Source organism: Catharus ustulatus, chromosome 3, assembly GCF_009819885.2.
Source record: "Catharus ustulatus isolate bCatUst1 chromosome 3, bCatUst1.pri.v2, whole genome shotgun sequence".
Lineage (NCBI taxonomy): Eukaryota > Metazoa > Chordata > Aves > Passeriformes > Turdidae > Catharus > Catharus ustulatus.
The window spans coordinates 49,145,156-49,170,105 of NC_046223.1; the positions used below are offsets into that span (position 1 = coordinate 49,145,156).

The window sequence follows — 24,950 nt, forward strand, 5'->3', positions numbered from 1 at the left end:
GTGGACAGTCATGCATAAAGCCCCAGTTATGCACGGAAACCCATTATTTCTCCAAAGTGACTGACTACTGCAATAGCTGTTCTCAGTCAGAAGCTGGCCATCAGCTGCATGCATTAAAAACTAAATGCAAGCTTTGTTCCATATGCTTTGAATATACAGCTTGGTACAAAACACACATATTAATGGCTGTAGGCATTTCACACTGACACAAATGCAAACAAATCACAAAGGAAGAAGGGAAGTTTTACCCCTGCTTGGTGCACACAATGTTGATGGGCCAGTCAAATGTAAGCAAGAAATCAATTCTGCTGGAATGAAATGCAAAGCCCTCCAGAAGCATCATATTTATTTTTAGGCACAGGGCACAAGACTACCTTTTAAAGAAGTCAACAATAAGTAAGTGTTGGAGCAAGTGGAGGAGGGATGGATTGACGCAGAGAACCCTTTCAGATTGACCATGGTGTGCAAATTAAAGAGCAAACTGAATGCTCTCCATTTTAATTTCTCCACTCCGGACTCCAAAGTCTTTTTCCTCAACATGCTTTGTATTGGAAGTGATGTAAATGCACATTCTTATTTGTATTTTACCTTCAACTGAAGGTTCATTTCATTTCAACTCATAGTCAAGGCTGAGTGAAAATAATTACCTGGTCCTGGAGAATCTCCAAAGTCTTCAGTTCCTCAAACCATTTCTTGAAGGTTTATTTAAGTACATTTCGACAGTATTATTTGAGAACTGAGTATGACACAATTAAAAGAAGAAGCCACTCCAGTGAAAACAGGCAGCTTTCTGGCATGTGGAAAGATCACTGAGCAACAAGTGCTTGCAAGGAAAGAAAACCACATAGTAACATTAAAGAAAAAAGTGTAATATATGACCTTCCCCTATCATCAAATCTGCTCCCTAAAAGGGAAATAAACTTCTTCATTGACTGTACAAGAAAGAAACACATACCCTTTGGCAGCCATGCAGATTTAGCTGAAGCTTCTGTAAAAATAGCTTTTTAATGGAAAAAGTTACCTGGATTTTTGTAGATGCTAAGCACATCCTTGAAATAATGAGGTAAGAATCTTTCTAATAAAAGCAGCACATCCTCCAACTCCTCCAGAATGCCCACAAGCAGAAAATTTTCATTAACGTTCAGCTTTGCTCTTTCAAGGGCCCATTCACCAGGCTCCCTGTATGAAATTGATGGGGGAAAACAGAGGAGGGGAAAAGCAAAATTTAAATATGCATTTACTCCTCAAATTCAAGTCAAGAACACATATTAAGTGCTACACTTTGAACAAAAAAAAAGACACCCCCCCCACCAAACCTGAGTAGCTTAGTGAGCTTTTCCATGCAACATCTAAGATTGGATTGGCATGTAAAAACAGGATCACATTAAAAGGAGGCTAATCACTGTGTGAAAGTACTCCATTCTGAAGATATCTTTTGCCAAGTTTTTTATCAGCTCAAACTTGTGAACTTTGGAATTTCAACTTGGAAGCACAACCCATCTGATGGGAGGAATGAGTGTCCTTGGTGTTGGAAGGTGCTGAAGGCTGGTGGTGACCCTGAACTACATCAGGAGAACTGCTGGGACCAACCACTGCCTGCTGTTACTCAGCAAATCCTACACAGGACACTAACATTTCCCACCTTGTCCTTCATTTCAACTTTTGCCAAAGTCTCCAGGAGCATCCCTTTTCCTATCATTATCCCTGGTTGCTCTGCAGCTTTGCTACAGGATTTGCATTTTTTTCTGTGACTGATACTTGTTTTGAAGAATAGTTTAGGTTTGTTCTATATTTTCTCCCAGCAGGAGAAGCTGGCAGGACTTCACTACATCTTTATGTTTCTCCATTTCCCAAAAGCACAGCGCACTTAGACTGAATATGAATTCTAAAACCCTTTTAATAATTCATATTAGTTATGTTCTGGGAGCAGCAGCCATCATTCACACTGACATGGGATATAATGCCAGTGTCCCAAGCTAAAGGAAATCAGTAGTCCAGACTGCCTGGGAGTGGCTGTAAATCACACCTCTTCCCTGACTTCATTAGGTTATTGTGGACCCTGTGCAATAGTGAATTTAACATTTGTCTGAAGCTTTTTCTGTGTCATGTGGAAAAGCTTACTACTTTCCGCTCCTACTAGAGCAGACTTGCAGCAGGTTTTTCATGCTCTACCACCTTCTGTGCACTCATCCGTTTTCTGGAAGAGCAAAGTGTCCTAACAAACACCATGAGCCTCCTGATTGTAGTTCCTTATTGGACTAAGAAGTAGCTGAAGGGAGTGCAAGGGCGTGACAGGAGCCACATCTACAATAAGGTACAAAACAGTACTTCAAAATGCTGCTTGAAACCCCACAAAGATATTTTGTGAAAGTATTAATATAGAAAATTAATGGGATTACTTGCACATGCAAGTTAAATGTGCAATCATAGGAATTTGCAAATAAGACTAAAATATGTTTAAAAAAAATAGAGTGAAAATGAAGTCATTAACCTGTTTTGTAGTGAAAATAAGTCATTAATCTGTTTTGTTTCTTATACATAACTTCACTTAAAAAAATAAGGCAGGATTTTACAACATAGATACTTAGAAATTAAGACAGAAATAACACATTATCACTTGGTATTACTGCTACAAGAAGCATGGTTCTTGAAAGAAATTCTGGAAAATGTGCAGTTGTTTCATTATGGAGAAGCCTGAATAATATAGAAACAGAATACCTTGAAGTAGAACACATCTAATAAAGAACACTTGTTACCAACAATACAAAAGTATTTAAATCCAAGAAAGTATTTTAAGTTATTCCTATATTATTGCACAAAAAATTTACTATGGTATCAGTAATACAGTAATATTAGAATGGCATACACAGATGTTAAAAATGAGGTAGCTCAAACCAGTAGAAGGCTGCATTTTACGTAGTTTTAATGAATACAGTTTATTAATGAATACGGTTTCTGAGACGGACACAGAAACCTGCATTCCTTATATAGACCTGATACAAGCATCTGAGCAAATAAAAAACATGTATTACAAAACTACAGTGCAGATAAAATGAGTAACCCAGAAAAAAACCCCACATAAATACATTCATATTTGATGAATTATTCATGCTATAAATCAAGAAAAAAAGAATAGTGTTACATTTGCAGTGCCCTCATTATTTCAAAATATATGCATGCACTTACCACATAGAGTGCTAAATTCCTTGCACTTTCATTTTTCTCTTGTACTTCAAACAATGTCACCTCTTTATTACCAATTGCTGACAAAATGTTGGCAATAGCTATTGCCGAACAAATTGAAATACCTTGCATATATTTACCTGCACCTTGGATGCTGTCCACAGAAATATGGTATGATGTAAAATAACCTGGGATTAGAACATTCAGGGTAGTTTTCAAGGATACATACATTAATGTCCTGTAGGAGAGGAAAGAGAAAAAAAGAATACTGTATTTCCCTTTCTCTAATAGCAACTGTTTTTTTTAATCTTATACTTTATAGTCATCTCAGGGTCAAAGAATTGTGCTGAGGCTATAAAAATATCTTTAAAGTCATCTACTGGTCCATTTATCTACTTCTAAATATCAGCAGGGAAAACAAAAAGTTATTTTGTCCCAGAATACAAGTAAAGCAGTTTTTTCCTCCCTGCTGCAAACGTCACAATTATTATCCTGAGATCACTGTATAAGTCACAGCGGACACATTAATCAACTTTCATACTGAGCAACATTTAAAACATTCAGAAGATTATTTTGAAGCTCTTCTTTCTTCTAAATACACCATGGAGGAAACCTGAAGTAGTCAGAATAGGTAAAATTGAGACAACAATTACTACTGGTCCTCCCCCACCCCTTCTCTGTTTTTTAATTCTGCTGCATTCAATGACTGGAATGAACAAATGTAAGCTGTCATTTGTACATTTCACTCAATGTTAGAACATATATCACTTCTGGTTACAATTCTGTCAACTTCTCCAATTTTCAGAACTGAACTGTGTGAAGCCTACTGAGAAAAGTGGTTATTAGAAAGTATTTATTATTTTCATGAAATATCATTAATCTAATTGGAAGCTATTTATCATTTTTCAAAGACTAGGAATAGCTACTGAACCCTGAGGAACTGCATTCCATTTATAGTTTTACCTCAGCACAATAATAAACAAGTGGGATTGAATTCCATTACCCTTATTTAATTTAATAGAGCCTTACTCTGCAAGCAGACACACCCATTCCAGAGACACATGGGGCAAAGACAATAAAAGCAAGGATGGAAAAATCTCACCTTTGCAGAATTAATCTTCACTGTTATTTAGATATGTGCTTTCCCAATGCTATAGGTGCTATATGCATCAATATCAAACCAAGAACTAAACAAACACGTATTTTATCAAGTAAATAAAATGTGATAGAGAACATTCCATGGCAGCATGGAACACATGGACAGCATCCCCTGCTCTCCCCCAGGGGAGCACAGGGTACAGGCCTCCAGCACAGCATCTGGAGGCCTTTTCTCAGAGAAAAGCTCTTACCAGAACTTTCACCTAACTGCATTAGAGCCACATTTGGGTCTGTAAACCTTTTAAAGTAGATTTCTGATTCCCACTCTGTCTCTCAGTTATGTGAATCTAACTTTATAAGCACACCAGAAGACCCTGGGCTAGGAAGTAAATCATATGGTGAGGAACCATTAAAGAAAACAACATAAAAATTGCCAGCAGGGATACAAACAATCCATTTCCCCTGCTTCCCACAGTACATTCAGGGCTTGCCTTAAATACACACCAGAAGATTTATGGTCAAGACCTGAATTTTGACATTAAAGGCTCTGAGCTGAAGCTAACCAACCCCTCATTCTCCATGTTATGATTACTAAGAAATCTTACTGTGGATGTATAGCTTGCACAGGCAATGTGTCTCTCGTATCATCCCAATAGGGTTTTTTAACATGAATTACAAATTGCACTTCTTTAAAGGCTTATTGTGCTTTTACTGTAGGCACCACCAGAAATGTTTTCAGTGATACATATTTTTGGCTTTCAAAAGAACATAAAGACCAGCAATGAATTAATAAATTGCTTGGATTTTAAAAAATACAAAATATTGCCCTGACAATACTTTAAATTATGTCCAATTTGGCTTGCACTTGACAGACAGAGTAGATGGAAGGTGGGTAGAACACCTATATAAGATTTAAAAATCTGTAGCAACACCCAGCTAAGAACATTAACTCTTTTCTCACTCTCATAAAAAGGTGAATGGATGTCAGCTTCCAACAAAGAAACTTAACATTTCTTTGCAAGAATCATGGATATGGTGAGTCAGAAAATATTCCCTGAGATGAGTATCAATATCCAACACAAAAGTGTAACTGGGACCTTCTTGTAATTGTGCAAACAGTATTTGATTCACATGGTCAGAGAATCATCTGTACAATAAAAGCAATGTGAATTCATGTGGAAAATCCCGCAGCTTTAACAAGCAAACATCTTATACTAACTCAAAAGGAGATTTTTAGTGTCCTTTTTAGGGTAAGCTGATGTAGTATTACTGAAACAACCAGGCTGGCTCTAATCTAATCTTCCCTGGTCCCTGTTGATAACTCAAAGTTTAAGACAAAGGCCAGGTGAGTTTTCACACAAACCTACAATCTTTTGCCACACAAAGACATGCACTTCACCTTCCTGACATCAGAAGCACCAGGCTTTCTCCACAGTAGAAGGACTGCCCCTTCCCAGGCTTTGTTTACCACCACTGCTGAGATCTGTATTCCAGTTGCTGGAGTGTCCTCATGCATTTGCGGCACCCGCTCACTCCATGAGATGTGAAATCAGTTTTCAACCAAAAAGTGGATGAAAGAGAGGTCAGCCTGAGCTGTCATTACAAAACTTAAGCACACCTACAGAAAGATACTTTTTGGTGCTAGTGGCACTCAGGAATTTCTGGGTTTTTTTCCAAGCATGGAAAGCCAGGGTGAAATGACATTATTCTAGGCAGTGTTACTCTGCTATCCTAAGCCATATTAATTAAGCCACATCTCTCAGTAAGAACATGCTTTCTCAGCAGAACACGGATCTTTCAGGGCAGAAATGTTTCCATGTGAGACAAAAATTTGCATTTAAATCACTGGAGGAGCCTTATAAAAAATATTTTAATACAGTCTGGAAAGATACAGAAAGAAACACACAGAGCTACTTTGATCATAATCTTTCACAATAAAGAAAGCAGTATTTTACTTTATTCCTCAGCTCCTGGCTACAATTCATATCACTCACATCCCACTGGGCTTGTCTCTTCAACGGGGCAGTGGGAGGCCTGGGAATCAGCCCTGCGGCTCCAAGCAACAACAGAAACTGTCTTTCTTATAAATAGCCCTGTATTTTTCTACATGTAACAATTTTGTCTGAAAAGTTAAACTGGTAATTTCTACTTCCTTCTTCTGTAAAATTGTCTTTGAAATAAAAATCAGAACATGCCTTAATCTTTTAATCTGTCAATGAATCAGATTACTGATCTATCAGAAATATGTCAAAGGTGCATTATTAATTTGTTTTTTGAGATTAGTAACAAATTATTTCATTTGCCATAGTGAGCTCATACGTGCTATAAGAGGAAGTCAGTACCTGATTAAAAATATTTCATAGAATCATTCACTTTGGAAGAGACCTTCAAGATCATCTAATTCAACTGTTAACCCAGCACGACCATAATCACTCCTAAACCATATCTCCCAAGTGCCAGATATCACCCAGATACCTCTTGAACACTTCCAGAGATGGTGACCATCATTTCCCTAGACAACTTATTCCAATGTCTAACACCTCTTTTAGTGAATTTTTTTTTCCCTAATATCTAATCTGAACCTCCCTGATGCAACTTAACGACATTTCCAGTGATCGTTTAATTTCCTCCTCATTAAAACTCCTTTCAGGTAGTTGTAGGGAGAGAAGGGCTACAAAATTCCTTTGGGAATTTTAATACCATCACAAAAAGAGCAAACTTTAAGGTGCTCTTTTATATAACAATAAGCAATTTACTGAAGTTACTGTCTTATGACAAATACTGTACCATATACAAAAAGATGTGACACAAGATTTGAGAACTTTTTTTCCCTTTTGAATACAATATCCTGAGTACTGACAGAAATAGTAACTTGGTTTTTTATCCAGCAGAAGGAACACCCAAATTAAAAAAAAAAAAAATAAAAAAAGCAATCTTGTGTTTCAAGACATTCCCTTTTTTTTTGATTATCAATGTCTCAACCACAAGTTACAGAAACACCACACTCTGCCCTGGATGCATTTCAATTATTAGTAGCCCAGACAATTTAAAATAAGGAATCATAACTCAAATACATATATGCCTTGCAAATAATTTTCATTCCATTTCCATCTATTCATCTTTAGAAAAACACCAAAATATCCTTTCTCTCACAATTGAAACAAAAAATACACATCCTCTTTCTATGCCCTGCCCCTGTGAGATACCACAACTTCTGTGAAACCAGGAGACCTTTCTCACAGCCCAGGAACAGTGTGTGCTCCTTCAGTCTGAAGGGTGAAGATGTGGACGTGTGTCAGCAGTAACCTAAATTTCAAGTTTTCATAAAAGGAAATTAAATAAAATTATGTGGAAAACCAGTGACTGAGCCCAGCCTACGGTGACCTCTCCTGCTTACAAGGCTGTTCTTCATACACCACTACAGTCAGCAGTGCAGTCTAGTCCTCACTGTTGCCAGCCATGGAAAATTCTTCCACTCTCCTGAGAGTCACTGAGAATCCTCTCACAGCTTGTAAAGTGTTTTCTTACATAGTTGGTGTTTGCAAAGAGGTCAAACTGACCATTACATCCTGAGGACAACGTCACATCATATAAACTAAACACAACCAGGCTAAAAATCCCCCAAGTAATTCCTCACCTTCTCTGGCCCCAGCTCTGGCTGGCCTTAGAGTGATCAGAAAGAAAATGTAAACATGATGTCTCAGAAAAGGGGTTGTGTGCACAAATATGACATGAAAGGAGGAAAAGCACAACTTCTTACTTAGGAAGGCTGCACAGACACTGAAAAGTCAAGGTATAGTTGGCATGAAGGTTTCCAGGTATAAATGTAACACAACTTACTAAATCTTACTTAGGAGCACAAATTATTTACACATTTTAATGAAACATAAGATACAATGCAACATATTTTTAACCGTAGTTAAAGAGAGTTGTACTTCACCAGGTGATATTTAATGTTTCTATTCAATCTCAATCAAGCATTTGGATAACTAGAGTCACACAGCGGTACTTATTTCTTTCAAATACATTTGGTATGTCTGCCTCTCTGCCAACAGCGCTGGCAGCAGATTGCTGTGGGGTGGGCAGGTGCCGGGCATCGCTTCCCAAATCAGCATTGCCAACATACACCAAGTCAAATGTTCCCCATCCTGAGCTGTTGTGGCACTGAGGCCCTCCAAGGTGGGCTGCCAGGTGGGGTGGACTGTGCCAAACTGTGTGGGATGCCTGTCCTCTGGAGATGACAGCAAGATGGACAAGTTTATTGGGACACCAGTGGTAGACTGCAGAGTGAACAGTGGGCATCTCGGGGAGAAGCTCCACAAGATGGCAGAGCAGATCCAGCTAACTCTAGAATGCAGGGTTTCTGTCCCCAGATCCCCCCCCCAGACCAGCTGTGATTGCCCCTTCACTTCTGTGAGGTTTGGTCAGCTCAAAGAGCAACAGAAACTCTTTTCTGTTCCTCCTCCACTGCCTTCTGGTCTTCTCCCAGAAGGCATGAACAACATGGGGCTTGCTCACATTAATGCCACCACAGCACTCCAGCTGCACAGGGTGATGCAGCCACAGTGGATGACTTCAGTCACTATATTAATTTCTTTTACAGCCTCCCTTGGGCATCCACGCTCTATTGTATGGGGTCCTCCATGGACTGCAGGTGGGTCTCTGCTTCACCATGAACCCCCATGAGCTGCAGGGTGACATCTGTCTCACCCTGGTCTGCACCATGGGCTGCAGGGGAATCTCAGCTCTGCTGCTCTAACACCTCCTCCACCTCCTTCTGCATCAACCTTGGGTGTCTGCAAAGCTGTTCCTGTCACTCCTCTCTTCTCCAGCTGCAATTGCTCCTGTGCAGTAACTTCTTTCCCTTCTTAAATAGATTATCCCAGGGGTGCTAACACCATCACTGAACAGCTCACCCTTGGCCAGCAGTGGACCCACCATGGCTGGTATTGGCCCCACTTGACATGGAGGGAGCTTCTTGTAGCTTCTCACAGAAACCACCACTGCAGCCCCTCTGTCCCCCAGTCCCCTACCACTGCTACCAAAAACTTGCCATGCAAACTCAACACATTTTTGTAGAGGATAATTCTGGGGTTTCTTTGAATTGACTTTCCAATTTCTTCCAGCAAAATGCATGTTTTTCCTTTCCTGCCCCCACCACCACATAAGCAAATAGGCCGCCAAGTTTAATTCCCACTTTTTTCCCTGAGCTGATTTGCTTGGACTCATTTGCCTGACTTTTCAGCCAACAATGTATTAATCTCTTTTCTGGCATCCTAACAAGTGAAGCGGCAGCTAACAAAACAACATCTTCTGCTAACCATCTACATTTTCATTAAGTGAATAAGTGTATGAATAAGTTATTCATTCATATACAAATTTTTTGCTGGCATTGACATAGCAAAAGTGATGAATTGCTACTATTTAGATGTGACAAACATGAAACATGTTTGTACATCACTATTTTCTAACTTAAAATTATGTACAACATCAAGAAAATACATAGGTGGATATATTTCTCTCTTTTCAGTTAACAGAAATCATGTGAGTAATTTGTCAAAGAGAAGTTTTACCAGTAAGAAAGGAATCGCTTCATACTTCTAAGCAGACATCTTATCATATCTTTCTTTTCCATTGCTTTTGTATTTTTCACCTCAAACCATCTTAGTACGGGAAATATATTTAAAAAAAAAAAGAAATTGCCAAAAAAAGGGCAAGTGGTTGCCAGCTGGAAGCAGTGTATAAGCATTAAATAACCATCCTGTTACAGAGGGCACAGATCCAGGGAAGACCAAAAATGAAGATCATTATACTGTAATCAAGAATGAATCCCACTGGCAACTAACAGCAGGGAGACAGTACATCTGCTAATTCTGTTTACCAACACTTCTTCATAAAAGAACTGGGAAAATTTGTCTGCTTGGAGGATGAGTTTTAATAAAATCAAATAGTGATGGCATATATTCAACTTTGCAAATGCCAAGGAAATACCCACCACCAAGGACTTTTCAGCTCTCCCTAATGGAGGGCATGTGGACTTTAGCAAATTGATGCCTATGAGAAAAACAGCAAGTCATAGAAGTTTGGGCTCAAAGAGACTTCAGATCACCTAGTTTCAAACCCTCTGGCAAGGCAGGGACACCTTCCACTAGGTCATGTGCATCAAAGCCCTACCCAGCCTGGTCTCCCCAACACTTCCAGGGATGAGGCACCCACAACTTCTGTGGCAACCTGTTCCAACAACCACCACAGTAAAGAATTTCTTTCTAATCTCTAAACCTGGCATCTTTCAGTTTAAAACCATTGTCCCTTGTCCTGTCACTCCATTCTGTTTTTAAATGTCCCTCTCCAGTTTTCTTGTAGGCCCCTTTCAGGTACTAGAAGGCTGCTCCAAGGTCTCCCTTCCCTTCTCCAGGCTGAACAACCCCAATGCTCCAGCCCTCTGATCATCTTCATGGACATCCTCTGGACTCGCTTCAACAGATTCATGTCCTTCTTATATTGAGGGCCCCCGAGCTGGACTCAGCACTCCAGGTGGAATCATAAAAGAAAAAGTCATAAAAGGTAGAGTCTCACTGTCCTTGACCTGCTGGACACGCTGCTTTTGTTGCGGTACAGGATAAAATTGGCTTTCTGGGCTGTAGGTGAACATTTCTGGCTCACGTGTAGTCTCTGATCTACCAGTACCCCCAAATCCTGCTCCCCAGGGCTGCTTCTCCATCTGCTCAATCCCCAGCCTGTACTGATACAGAGGGGTTGTCTTGACTCAGGACTTTGTACCTGGCCTTGTTGAACTTCATGAAGTTCACAAGGGCTCACTTCTTGAGCTTGGCCAGGTGCCTCTAGAGAGCATTCCTTCCCTCCAGGGTGTCAACCTCACCACACAGCTCAGTGTCATCAGCAAACTTGGGTACACACGATCCCTCTGCAGTGCCACCAACAAAGATGCCAAACAGTGCCAGTCCCAACATTGATCCCAGGGAACGCCACTTGCCACGGGTCTCCACTTGGACATTGAGCCACTGACCTCAACTCTTTGAGAGTGGCCATCCAGTCAATTCCTTAATGACCAATTAATCCATCCATCAAATCCACATCTCTCCAGTTTAGCGACAAGAATGTTGCGTGGGACACTGTCAAATGCTTTGCTCAAGTCAACAAATACATGCAGCAATTTATGCTCACAAAAGATTGTTCTAGAGAACAGACAGAGTTAATTTCTAACAGGCAACAGCCTCTGCCTGGAGCTGACTGTGAAGCTGAAGTCAGTGGGCTGAAAGTGGACAGAGATGCCACTGGTGGGTGAGGGTGCTTCTGGTAGGGTGATCTCACCACACCTGGCCATGCAGTGCAGCCTTGGCTGCCCTTGTCCCTGCAAGAAAGGCTGCTACAGAAGACTCAGGTTGTTGAGAAGTATTTTAGCCCAGCCTTTGCTAAAGGAGAACAAGTTTATCCATACCAGGTTATCATTTGTCCAATCAGGTTAAAAAAAAGCTCATATCCATCCTAATTTGTAGCAATGTTTAACTGCTCCTACTGTCAGGAAACCTTTACAAGTATCTGATACAAAACCACCCTAATCTAATTCAGAAAACTGCTTTGTCTTGATCTTGACAAACTCAAGGAATAGCTGCAAGACATCTGCTTCATAGCACATTTTTATTCACCTGAAGATTTCTATTTCCCCTACAGCAATTCATTTTAAAGACCATCTTCTGGACTCTTTTCAATTTTTCAGAAGTCCCCAAACAGAACAATTTTTAACTTGAGCTTTTTCAGTAAAACCAGAAAAGACCCTGCCAGTGTCTTAGTAGGGTCTCACTGAACAAGGTAGTATCAAGAAGGGAATTAAGGAATCATTTCACATCTCTGGCTCCTGGAACCCAGCATCTTTTGTTTACCTAGGAATACTGTATCCCAGAAACCACTTGTGCTAAAACATTTTTTAAAAAACAAATTGGAAGAAATACAGAGGAAATAATAATGTAAAACTACAGATCATCACCTCTCTAATACACCACTCTTCTAATGCTAAAGCATCAATGTCCAGTCAAGTATATTGTAATACTAAGACTCTGTGACCTGTATTAACAGCAAGTCCTGCTCACAGTTGAGCAGTAATACGCATGACCAGATTACTCAGAATGAGAAATCACGTACTGAGAAAAACCACAGAATCATAGAATAGTGTGAATTGGAAGGGAAGTTAAAGAGCATCTAGATCCAGCCACCCTGCCATGGGCAGGGACACCTCCCACTACACCAGGTTGTTCATATACAGAAAGGGGCTCTCTAGAAAGAGCATTAGTCAGGAAAAATAGTCCTGAACCAAAGTGACAGTCAAACACACTGTGGATACAAAAAATGGATAAAACAGAAGAGTACCCGAACCTAGCTAGTATTAGCCAACACTGTAACGAAGAACACAATCAGCAAGGGGAAGAACCAGTGTCAGCAGAAAAGTCACTCTAGTTTGCAATAGATCTTTAATCCAGTCACTAAAGATGTGATAAACATCCTTTGTTCCCAGTACAAAGAAAAGGGGAAAAAAAAAGAGGATAGGATGATTGAGGATAGAAAGCTAAAGACAGGAATAAAACAGCTGGTGTTCTTAGTGAAATGAGACACTGAGTAAGGTTACACAGCATCCGAGTGGAGACAATTCTTGAGAATAACAAAGAGGAGTTAACAGCGAAGTAGCAATTTTTTCAGGGAATATTAATGGGAGCAGATAAGAAATCTGATCTCAAGGAGATAACAGATGGACTCTATAACGCAGAAAAACATTCAGCATTAAAAACCACAGATCCTTACAACAGGATACTCTGGGTGACAAGGATGCAACTGGATTTAAAAAGAAAAACCCAAATCATCAAAAGAATAACAATAACAACAACAAAAATAAAATAGAAATCATATATTTACAGAACAGAGGTCTATCAAGGGCTATTAAAGACAGATGTGGTAGCAATGTCTTTGGTAAGCTGAAGGATGTCAGAACCTGGGAGGACACTCAAGGGAGCCTGCCCCCACCCAGTTTGTACTGGCTTTCCCAGCTGGGCTGGATGGTGTTCATGTCTCAAGAAGGCCTAATGCAGAAAGTTCACACTTCCACATATGACATAATATCATTTGCAGCTACCAAGGAATTGAAATGTTCCAAAATATCACAGTCCCTACAATACAGAAAAGCCTGTTTTAATAATGTGACATTTCTATAGTGCACTTTTTTCTCCCATTTTCTTTCCCAGGTCAAATGTTCCCATTCCTTTAAAGCCTGGCTGCATACACAGAAATTATACTCCACACATTTTAGCCCAAACCTCAAAAATGTTTATATTAACAGAAACACATGTAAATTCTATGAACGCCTCAACATCTTGAAGCTAGCACTACACTTTGTTTTCAGCAGAGGTCCACAAAACCAGTTTAAACAATATAAAAGTTTAAAAGAGGTTTATTACAACAAATGTCAGAGTTCTGTATAGTAAATATATAATCGGAGACAAAAAAAATCCATGAGCCAAAAGGAAATTAATTTCATTATCAATGAGCATTAGATATTATTGCTTTCATACATCCCAACAGGAGAGGCAAAACAAACAAGAGATAATTCCATTTGCCTCTTTTTTAAATAGGACATAGTGTGACAAGAACTGGGAAGGAAAATGCTTACTTTCTGCAATATAAATCTTCAAAATAAAAGTGTGAAGAGATGCAGAAGGAAAGATATGCCCCACAGGTCGAAAAAAAATATTGCAGGCAACAGGAAAGAAATAATTTGTAAAAATTATTAAACTTCTCCTAATCTGCAGATGTAACACAATTTTCATGTAAGAAAATACGCACTCACTAGCTAATGCATGTTTTATTTCCACATACTGCTCAGTTATAGCACAGGCTATCTGCTGTCATGAATTCCAGAGATACAATTCCCTTTTGATGAAGGGAGAGAAGCTGTATCCAACACCTTCTGATATGCCCCTGAAATAATTCAGTCACATCAAGTACACTGTCTAGCAAAAAAGGAAAAGAAACCTGCTGCTGACCTCTGAATTTAAAAAAATAAAATATATGATTCATCATATAGTACACGTTATAATTTTCTTTGAGTTTGACCTTTTTTTTAAGCTAGATGGTATATTGCAAAAACCACAGTACAGACTTTTATGAAAAAAGTTCCTTATAGTACCAAGGTCTAAATATCTTTTATGTCCCCTTGATCTCCCACATTTGTGGTAGCACTTTCACACAAACCTGCTAAATGGTGAGGAAACAGCTAGAAGTTTGAGTTGTGGGCTAATTTTACCTTGTTATCAGTCTTCTGCCTAGTGTTGACTGACTTGGAATCTCTCCCTTCATCTCTCAGGGCTGAAATGCAAAAGGAGCTGTAGAGCAGAGAAGAAAATCGTATTGCTTCTGCATGTGACTTCCCTGCTGCTACAACTGGAGATGGTTTCTGCTCTGCTGCCCCTATCTAATTCCCCTAGTTAAAATCTTCCTCTTGCTGAACAGTTCTAATGCTTTTCTGGAAAATTACTAATACTTTGCATTGTTCATAGCACCGCCACTCTGAATAGCAGACGCAAAATAGAACATATAGATTCCATTTTTCCGTTTGACAAGACTATCACTGTACTGACAACACCAAGTATTAAAGAGCTCCTAAAATTACAAGGTTCAGAGGCATAAACAATGTTCCTATTTGATTTTTTTTGAAACTTTTAAAATCTTCAGTCATCTTCTAAAGTTATTTCCTACAACTATGAAAAACAAAACCATACTTCCCTCCCTACACAGAAACCCAGAATCTCTCAGGGTCTTCATCTCAGGTGCTATGGTTTCAAAAAGCTCAGCAATTAACAAGACCAAGTAAAAAATAATGAAGATTAATAAATCTGTTAGGAAGGAAAAAAAAAAGTGTAAAATATGCTTTCCTCCTCCCTTTTTTAAAATCAAAGACATAAACTCTTTGGATTACATTGTGAAGGAAATTTAATTTTTTTTTCCTTCAACCACTGATGAACACTTTAGTTTTCTTTTTTCCTTTCAAAGAGAACAGAAAAATAATTTTGAAGAAAATAATAATCTTATTTAACAATCCATCTTCACCATGGAAAGTTTCCTATTTGCCACCATTTAGTGGATTTTTCCCCAAGAAGAAGGAAATTACTCTTGACAAGCTCAGTTATGAATAGTGGCTGGCTTTGCTTGGATCAGAGTTCATAGGAAAAAGTTGTGTTCAAGGTAAGCTGAATAGACTGTGTTTCAATAACTCACTGAGCAGTAGCCAGCTTTGATGAAACAATGGCAGTCCATTTTTCAGAGTCTAGCACAACAATCAGCTTAACACCCTTTGTTGGGTTTTCTGGGCAGTTTGATTTTGATTTTAAGTAAAACAACTATATTTACAAGGGATAGAGGAGCTTTGAAAATTCTAGCAAACATGAAAAAAAGAAAGCAATGCTTGGAATAAGAACCAGAAAAAATGAACACTGCTTTTACTTCAAATGAGAATTTCACTAGCTTGTTACCCAGAGAACGCATTTTCTCAGCTGACACAGCAGATCTACTGCTTACTCTGAAAGATGGAGTTACCATTTCATTCAAGACATGTACCCACCATCCCTGTGATAACTCACAACCATGTAATTTCATCAGCAAACTGGTGAGGGATTATGTTTTTTTGAAAAAGGTAATTCAATTTCAAATAGCCATCTTAAGGCAAAAACCAAAACCACATTTGAAACAGCTGATGCTTTTTTCTTGGGGCTTAATTTTTTTTCACATTTTTTTCTTTAAATAATATGGAATTAAAAGGAAGGCAACAAAAAAAATTATTTCCTGGTAGCAGTAACTTTCTTTACTGATTATTAATACCCCGAACCCCAACCCAGTGACAACAAATATAGTTTTACAGTTTATCACACTCTGTTCCCTCACATTTTCTCCTGACAATATTCTCTCACCAAGTTATGAAAAAACTTTTATTTTTCCTTTTGAATTTTATTAAAATTCACCACAAAAAGGCTGAAGGAATCAGCTTTCTGAAGGACTCTCTCTGACCATCACTATCTCTCAGATGTCTGGAGTTATTTTTATTGGGTTTCCAGTTCATTAAGGTTCCAAGATGCCTTAGAGCACATGGTTTGAATCCATCCTTGTTCCAGGGAACAGAAGCCATTAGTCCTTCCACTGCACTAAGCAGCAAAACTTGCCTACTTTTTGATCACCGTTGCATATCTGTCTGGCAAAGAAGACAACCTGTCCCTTCATTGTCTGAAGTCCTTTCATATCTCTTCAGTTAAAGAAGAGAAGGGAGGACACCTAAATGAGTCTGGAACCTCCGAACTAGAACTGTTACTCCAATAGAAGCTACTAGTGTGCCAAGAGCCTCTCAACACAAGCCACTTTTTGCAAAAAATGTCTTTAAGAAAAAGAAGAGAGGAGAAGAGAGGAGAGAGCTGTAGCAATACCTTTATGGAAAGAAGGAAATCTGATTTCTGGAATACCTGACACCTGAAGAGCACTCCTGAGGCAAAACACAGCAGCCACTTGCCAGGCAGCGCCAAGCAACCAGAGAGAACATTACAGTCCATCTGCCAACACAAACCTATGGCCTTTGGCTGTTTTTGGAAAAACACAAACACCCATCTCTCCATCATAGGAGCATACTGAAGCAAACAAAGCAAGAATAGACAGACAGCCTCTGATTTTTAGGCAGACTATTCCCCAGTTCAGGTCTGTTCTTTCTGTAAAGAGCGAGAAACAAAACCTAAATTTGCACCTCTGTCCTTCATCTTTACTGCTGAACTAAGGGTTCTTTCCCTGCTGGGTAGAACCTGCCACCTCCCCAGTGGGACTAGCAGTCTAGTTGTGTCCCACAGGATATACAGGCATCCCACATATGCCTCAGCTCCACAGACATAAGCCATGGTGCCAACCAGAAAGGAGCAAGCACACGGGGCTCCAGCAGGCCCTGGGGTCTCTGTGAGCTGGGACCAGGATAAGGCACAGGATTTTACTCTGCAGGGTACGATAAACCTTAAAAACTTCAGAGAAACTAGAATAAACTAAGTCTTGAGTATGTCTGGGCACTGAGGTCTCTTTTTTCCCACAAAATGCCATCTCTGCTTCCATATGGTTTCAACATAAACTACTTCAGTCTTAAAAATATTGAATTCACAAGTATGACACAGCCACCCTGCAGTCAACAGAAGAGTCCACATTACCACCAAAAAATTACATGATAGGAAAATATTTTGTTGTCAACAAACACCTAAGGCTAGGACAGCTTTGGATGCTTGTATAAAGACAAGTCTATCCCTCACCACGTCAGCCACGCACCATGGGTGGGCAGTTCTAATTCCACCGCCCTACACTCTCCTTGCCATCCACCACCTCAAAGCTTCAGCTTCACTCAAGCTAGGAAGCTCTAGAGATCAGGATCTCTGCTTATTTCACTTTGCTGGCAACTCTGACAGCCAGAAAACTTAGGTATAAATCACCAAAAGGAAAGAGGAAGGAGAATGACAGACAAGGAATAAAACGGGCTAATAAATTCAGTTTTATTTTCATGGGTTGTCAGTTCCTGCAGGTTTTGACACTTACTGAGTGAAGTGAGTATCTGACTGCTTGAAATTACATTATAATGCCACAGCCTGAACACATTCAATATTCTGGCAGTAAGAGGAGGGCTGTCTCTCTCTGCCTTTCCTCTGACAGGAGGAATAAAAGGTTCTGCAGTTTCCTTCCCCATCTTACTGCCAATAAAAGTGTTTTCACTTAAGGTGGTTAAAGCTTAATGCAACAAGGAAAAGAAAATAGGCCTACTCCTAACAAGGAGTGCACTTAGGAGGTTTTATAGTATGGTTTTCTAGGGACAGCTACCTTGATTTCATTAGACAAGTCTTCAAAAAGATTGTTAATTAAACATAATTTAAAAAGTCTGACTGCTACTCCTAAACACACACGCACATTATTACATTATATATTTGAGATAGCCTATTTGCTGGTCAATACCTCATCTCTGTTATTTATGCCATGTACCAACTGTAACTTTAAAAATAACTATTTTAAAATTTGCACTAACAGAAATTGAAAGCATTCTTTTTTTCTGTATGATAAAAAAATTCCAGTTTTAAAAACAATTGCATTCCAACTTAAAACAAAACATCAATCAATAATTTGTTTTACTTGATGACTATTAAACACTGATTTTGGGTTCCTAATGCCCAAAATGCTCGACTATGCACTGAAGATAACATTCATATCACTCACACATCCTCTTGTTTTCATTCACCTGAAACAGTTATTTGTCAGTTAATTATCATTGTTAAGTCATTTTTTTCTGGGAATCATATAAGAGTTATCTGCTTAGATCTGTCGTCTTGTTACTTTCACATTAACAAAGTACATGAGAACTCAAAATGCAAATACTCAAAGGTTAGAAAAAATATCAAACACCTGGAAATTCAACCATACTAAAACATCAAAACAAAGATTTCTGAAAAGCATGCACTGAAACAGATGTTTTATCCCACTGTCTTAAGGATTTTGTCTTCTGTTGTGGTATCTTTACTATTACAGTGCACGATGTAAAACCGTGGATGCAGTTCATACTTCAAATGAATTTGTATCTTAGCTTTTAACAATAAATTTGAGAGTAGCCATGACAGCAACAGTTTAGAATTTATGAAAATTAATTAGATTGGCAGAGATGTAAGACAACAGAGTCTTAGTCACTATGGCATATACCCAAGAACACTCAACTATTTTAAAGTCAAGAAACAACACATTCAACTGGAGATGTCTATAACTGTAACTACCTTATATAAATCACCTAGTAGTTGTAAGCATGTAATTCTAAAGTTTACTTTTAAGTCACCCACAGCAGAAACCAATTTCAGAAAATCACTACTGGCTACGAAGAACATTTACCATACACACAGGACCTTTTTGTGGGTACCCCCGAGGCTTTGGATTTGTACTGATCAGATATTTGCTGTTGAAGAGGTGCTGCTTCGTTAATTAACAGCCCTTGAGGGCTACATAGTTGCAAATGGAATAGAATAGAATGGAATGGAATGGAATAGAATATTTAAGTTGGAAGGGACCTACAAGGATCATCTAGTCCAACTGCCTGATCTATTCAGGGCTGACCAAAAGTTAAAAGTTAGTGTGTTGTTAAGGGTATTGTACAAATTGCTCTCAAATGTTGATGTGCCTTGGGCATCACCACCTAGAAGCCTGGTCCAGTGCTTGATCACTCTCCCTCTGTAAGGAAATGTTTCCTAAAATATTTCCTTTTTGAATACATCTAAACTTATTCACAATGACCAGCAAGGACTTCCACAGCTTAATTATATGCTGTCCAAACTATGGCATCTTTCTATTTTTTACTGGATCCAGCAACTACCCATTCCAATTGTAAACTTCTATTAGTTTTACACTGAAACAGCTCAAAAGCAATTCATCCTTGAGGCCACTTCTTCATCCCTCCCAAAAGTCTGTCTTCTCATATCCTTTCCCTTGTTTACTTCTTCCTCATTTGAAGAGCCCTAACCTTTGCCATTCCTCCCTTATATGAAAATTGTTTCATCACTGCTCTTATCCGTTTGTGAGTATTTTCCAGTTCTTTCAATCCTCTTTTGGGAATGGGAGGTGCCCTCATTTAGGGCAAATATGGGAGGAAATACCCTAGGACAGGAGGTCACAAATGTCAAATGAAAGCAGTCAAGTACAGACACTGAAGTTCTTTGTATTGCTCTCTATTGGTTTTGGTTTGCCTTTTTTGACTGCTACTGAGAATCAAGCAGATGCTATGGTAGAACCACCCAACACAGAGAAAATATCACCCCTAAACTGCAAAAGGCTTGTCAGAATCCATCAGTTTCTAAATGAAATAAGGATTATACTCCAAAAACTGCTTTCCTGCCTCCACTGAAGGCAAGGCTGGCTTTTGTCTCTGGGCTGCACAAAAATGCTCTTTTCTGTTCTTGGTCAATGATCCAAAAACACATCTCCTGAAAATATAACACAGACATACCCTCTTCTCTTATACAGTTTACATGGCCTTATAAAGCAGGCATCAATATATTAGAATCTCTGTTCTGTGGTTGGGATTTTCCACTCTACAAACAAATTCTTCCTATAGAGAAGCTAGAGAAAACTATTTCCCCAAGCTACCACAACACACAAAACCCAAAAAGCAACACAAGAGAGAACATCAAGAACTGTTCTGTATTCATTATCAGAAAGCAACAAATAAAAAACTTAGCAAAATCACCATAAAAATGAAGGTTCATAATTTTAATACAGCAAGGTCCTTTAGTAAAAGATCATAAGTTCTTACAAATATAAATAAAAAGCACTACCGAAACACAGTATATGGTAAGAGCCTGTAATAATGTTATGTTTAAATAAGATAGTGGGTACTTAGTGCTTGGACCTCTACTGCTACCTGGCTTCTGGTTTCCTGTGCAGTTCCTTAAAATCTGCAACAGCCAGAAATTTTCAGACCACAACAACACCACAAGAAAAAAACCTCTCACGTTTTTACATTCTGAAGTACTATATTGTTGTTATCCTGTATCCTGTCTCCACAAAAAGGAGAATGGCAATACAGAATGGTATCATTAAAATAAAAGTATGGTATTAATCTTACATTTTCTATGAATATGTGTTATGAATTACATGGAAGTTTTTAGTGTTGCAATCTTAACCAATGCTACATTGTGTATTTACTAAGTGTAATTGACTCAGACTACTGAATGAAAACAGATTAGGATGGCACATTTTCTTGCTTTTGTATAAATGCATAATGCTGCAATGTTTGGAATGCAAACTCCACAGGGGAACATTAAAAAAGTATTGGTTTGTAAATTAAAGTCACTGAAAAGTAAATGTCAGCCATGAAAATATTTCCTTTATGTTTTATAAGTTGTTTAATCAGTCTCTCCTCCAGCTAAGGCCTGAATTACCATTAACTTAGTGGTTCAATAAATTATTAATACAAAATGGGAGAATCTAAGGGGGAAAATGGTGCTTTAGAGCACACACAATAGATGAAGAGCTGCAAAAATGGGAAAGAAATTTTGCTGTGAAGAGGTAATGCAGCAAAAGGGAACAGCTGGAGACTATTAAAAGCACTCATTAGAGGGAAGAAGCAGCAAACTGTTCTAACTGGGTCAGCTGACAGGTGGCTGTGCTTCAGCAGTGCTCTCCCAGCAGCCCCGTCCCAGCCACAGGGACTGGTGCTACTGCGTGATCCCCAAAGCAGAGCCACAGCTGCAAAGCTGCACTGCAGCACATCCAGTGACAATTCACAGCACCTCAGCACCAGTGTGTGACACAGGCAGTGAAATGACTACTCTGTGTATGGGGGTATGCCAGGGAAAACAGAGTGCACAGAATGTTTAGCCTCTTAACTACAGCTTGGAACCCAGTAAGTGAAAAATGTTCTTTTTCATTTGTATATTTGACTCCCCAATATCTGGTATGCACTGCACAAAGGCAAATAATTTTAACTCTGCACACCTCAGATTTCTAGTCTAAACAATGTTAACCAAGTAATCAGAGCCTCCCCATATCTCCCAGGTTCAAGCAACAGACATTTATAGCCCCTCTTGTGAGGTCCTCAACAGGAAAATAAGAGTCATGAACCCTCTACTCCCTCACTGCACCAAAATCTGCAGGCAGGTAACTCTGTCCCAGCCTCTTTTTAAATAGAGAAACACGCTCATGAGAGTGACAGGCAGAAGACGAAGGCATGGGCTCCACACCATGGTTTTTCCTGGAGGCCACATCTCTGGCAACTGAAGAGCTTGAAGAAACTTATCTGACATCATGAGGGAGAAACCTCAATGATGACAACTGATGAGAATTACTGATGACAATTAATAATATAATTACCCATGATATTAGGCAGATAAACACAGGAAATAAAGACAGCCAACTACTGTCTGAAAACCAGTGTAATTAGTAAATTTTTTCATTGTAGTTGCAAATTTGAGGATATAAATAATAGAACTAGTTAAATATATTTAGTGAATATTCTTATATTAATGAAAACCATGGAAATCATAAAAGGAAATTCTCAAGATTCAGGACTTAAAAAAAGTGTTCTATGGAGTTTACCCATTCACCTTTTTCTATTATTTTGTTTGAAATTTTTGAAATAACCTAAGCAACATTAGTTTAAGTATTTAGCCATAAAAGCTAACATTGCAAAAGGAATGTTTTTTTCCCTATTATAAGAAATTTAACATGAAAGTTCCCTGACATCACTTGAATTTTATTTCCCTCCTTTGCAGTAACCCTAATACACTTTAAAAAAATATTTTAGCATTTAATTCAAAAGACAGAAGGACAGATGCTTCTTCAAGAAATCACTTGCATGAGTAATCTTTAACATAAATGAGGGTAAATATTGTTAGAATATTTTTAATTTTTGCTGAGAAAACCATATTTTTTTCACAGATGAAGTTCAAAAACTAGGCAGAGCCATCCAGAGATGCTGTGCAAACATAATTTCTAATTATAATGAAAATTTGAAGCATCCTATAGGGAGGTGACAAGTTTTTATTTTACTGAATGATTTTTTAAATTCAAAAATTCTCACTTCTGATACATTAGCTCAGAAATATTTTACTGGAGTGAGTTAGGGGCCATGGTATTCATAAGCCTAACAGTGATCAGAATCCCATGTAACCAGATTTCCTGCAATTCAGGCAACAACACACAGCCCATGCTGCTTCACACACTTGTTCAGCCTTAGTAGTCTTAGATCAAAGTTTCACCAAGTATTAAGAAAGGATGAAAACCCTATAAATGCCTTTTTTTATATTTGATGTCTCAAACTGAAGCTGTAATACATACTAGATAATTACAAACAAGACTTCTGGAAGGAACAATTTTAATGTAAAGCTTTAAAATATTAATAGTAGTCCCTCTCTTCATCAGGGGTGCTTCCTACTTTCTGAACTTCCAAGCCCTGACCTAAATCGCATCTCACACATTTTTCTTTTGCTTGGTACCTGTGGCACTCACAGCTTCACTGATAAGGGTTTGCTTGCTTTGTTGAAGCATATTTACTCTAAGACCTCTAGATCAACCTGAAACACTTTCACTACAATGAATTTAAATTAACTTTTGTGAATTTATCTCATCTTACAGGACCATAATGCAGGGCTGCCAGTCACATCGGTGTGCTTGAGACTTGACTCAAGGTGCTTACAATTAATTACCTCTCTGCCATGCTCCACACTACCATGCTGCCACTATTTATTTTGGGGAAGCTTGGAAGTGATTTCTTCAGGTAACTAACAATAACTTAACTCCAGCAGTGAAAGTGCCAGGTCAGGGCAAGGAGCTGGTGGATGTGAGTAAAAAGTCTCACATTGCAGCAGCTGCCTCTGCTGTATCTGACTCATGAATAAAAGGCTTGTTTTCTATCCTGACTTTCAATTAAATTTTGGTAAACACAGACATTTACCAAAATGTTTAGAACAATTTATCTGACTCCTGAATGAATGGCTGTGTTTCCTGGAACAAAGTCAAAGCCTGAAGCTGTATTCGGAGAAAATTTCAAATGATCAGTGAATGGCAGAAGTTTGTTTCTGACCATTGCAATATCAGCAGTTCACATTTTCACGGTTAAAAACCAGCATGCAAGGTACTACAAGACCTCAGGATAGTTTGGGTTTGTTTCAACTCCCTCTTTTTCTTAAGGATCAGAATTGAGAGGAGGGATTGTTTTCATCAAGGGCATCACCAGACACAAAACCTGAACTTAAAATGCTTTTCCTCCATTACGAGCCTGCTTTCTAGAGCAGCTGAGCTTCTGCACCTTCATCTGCAGTTTGAGGGAGTATGGACGCTGCCCTCACCTTTTCAAGGGAGATGGCCAATGTTGCCAGCTGTTGACAGGATGGTCTGGAAAGGTTCCCAGCTGCCCACACCACCTTCCAAGAGCTAGGATGCCAAGAATATCATGGTTGATAAACAGATACGTATCTTTTGCCTGTAAATCCATCTCTTGTGATGAAACAGAAAAGTAATATTTACAGCTTCTCCAGTCCATTCTCTAAGTCTGTAACTGCTATCAACACAAGGCTACTCAAGTACTCCAGCAATGACTTAGCGTCATGGATCCATCAGTAGTTATGTTTTCCTTCCTGTTAGTCTGAGGCATGATGGAAGAAGAAAAGTAAAAGCTCATATCCTCCCCCTGCTTTCATGTATCTGTTCACAGTCAGGCATACCTCATCCCAAACAACTCAAGTTTAATATTGTGATCAAAGTTGAAACAATTTAATATGCTAAATCCAGGTTTAATCTTTAAATAGTCCCCCATAAAAAAGACTAATGTTTCATGGGGAATTTTGCATTTAAAAGAATATTAGGGAAGAACTGTAAAAGTTATGGGACCTGCAATGAGGCCATCCATCAATCCTGTGGTAAAGTGGCATACTGGCTCATGCTCAGAGGTAAAACTAGCTGCTTACTTCCTTCACAGCTAGATCTCCCAATTGATTTTGCTGAAGCTATGATTCCAAAATCCCCAGTACCTGAATTTTAAGAAATATGCCCGCTGATTTTCTTGCACTGCTGCAGTAAAGATTAAAATGCAGGCATGCCATATATGATGTGGTTGGATAACACAAGTG

General features: G+C 38.8%; 1 protein-coding gene across 1 annotated transcript in view; it reads right to left on the minus strand.

Annotated features, from left to right (window-relative positions):
• The window catches only part of UST (uronyl 2-sulfotransferase), a 155,560-nt gene that overhangs the window by 30,519 nt on the left and 100,091 nt on the right, over nucleotides 1–24,950 (minus strand). The window contains exons 6-7 of the mRNA XM_033056417.1: nucleotides 3,324–3,421; nucleotides 1,022–1,179 (exon numbers count right to left, since the gene is read on the minus strand). Of these exons, the coding sequence (XP_032912308.1) occupies nucleotides 1,022–1,179; nucleotides 3,324–3,421 (256 nt within the window). The remainder of the gene's footprint in view (nucleotides 1–1,021; nucleotides 1,180–3,323; nucleotides 3,422–24,950) is intronic.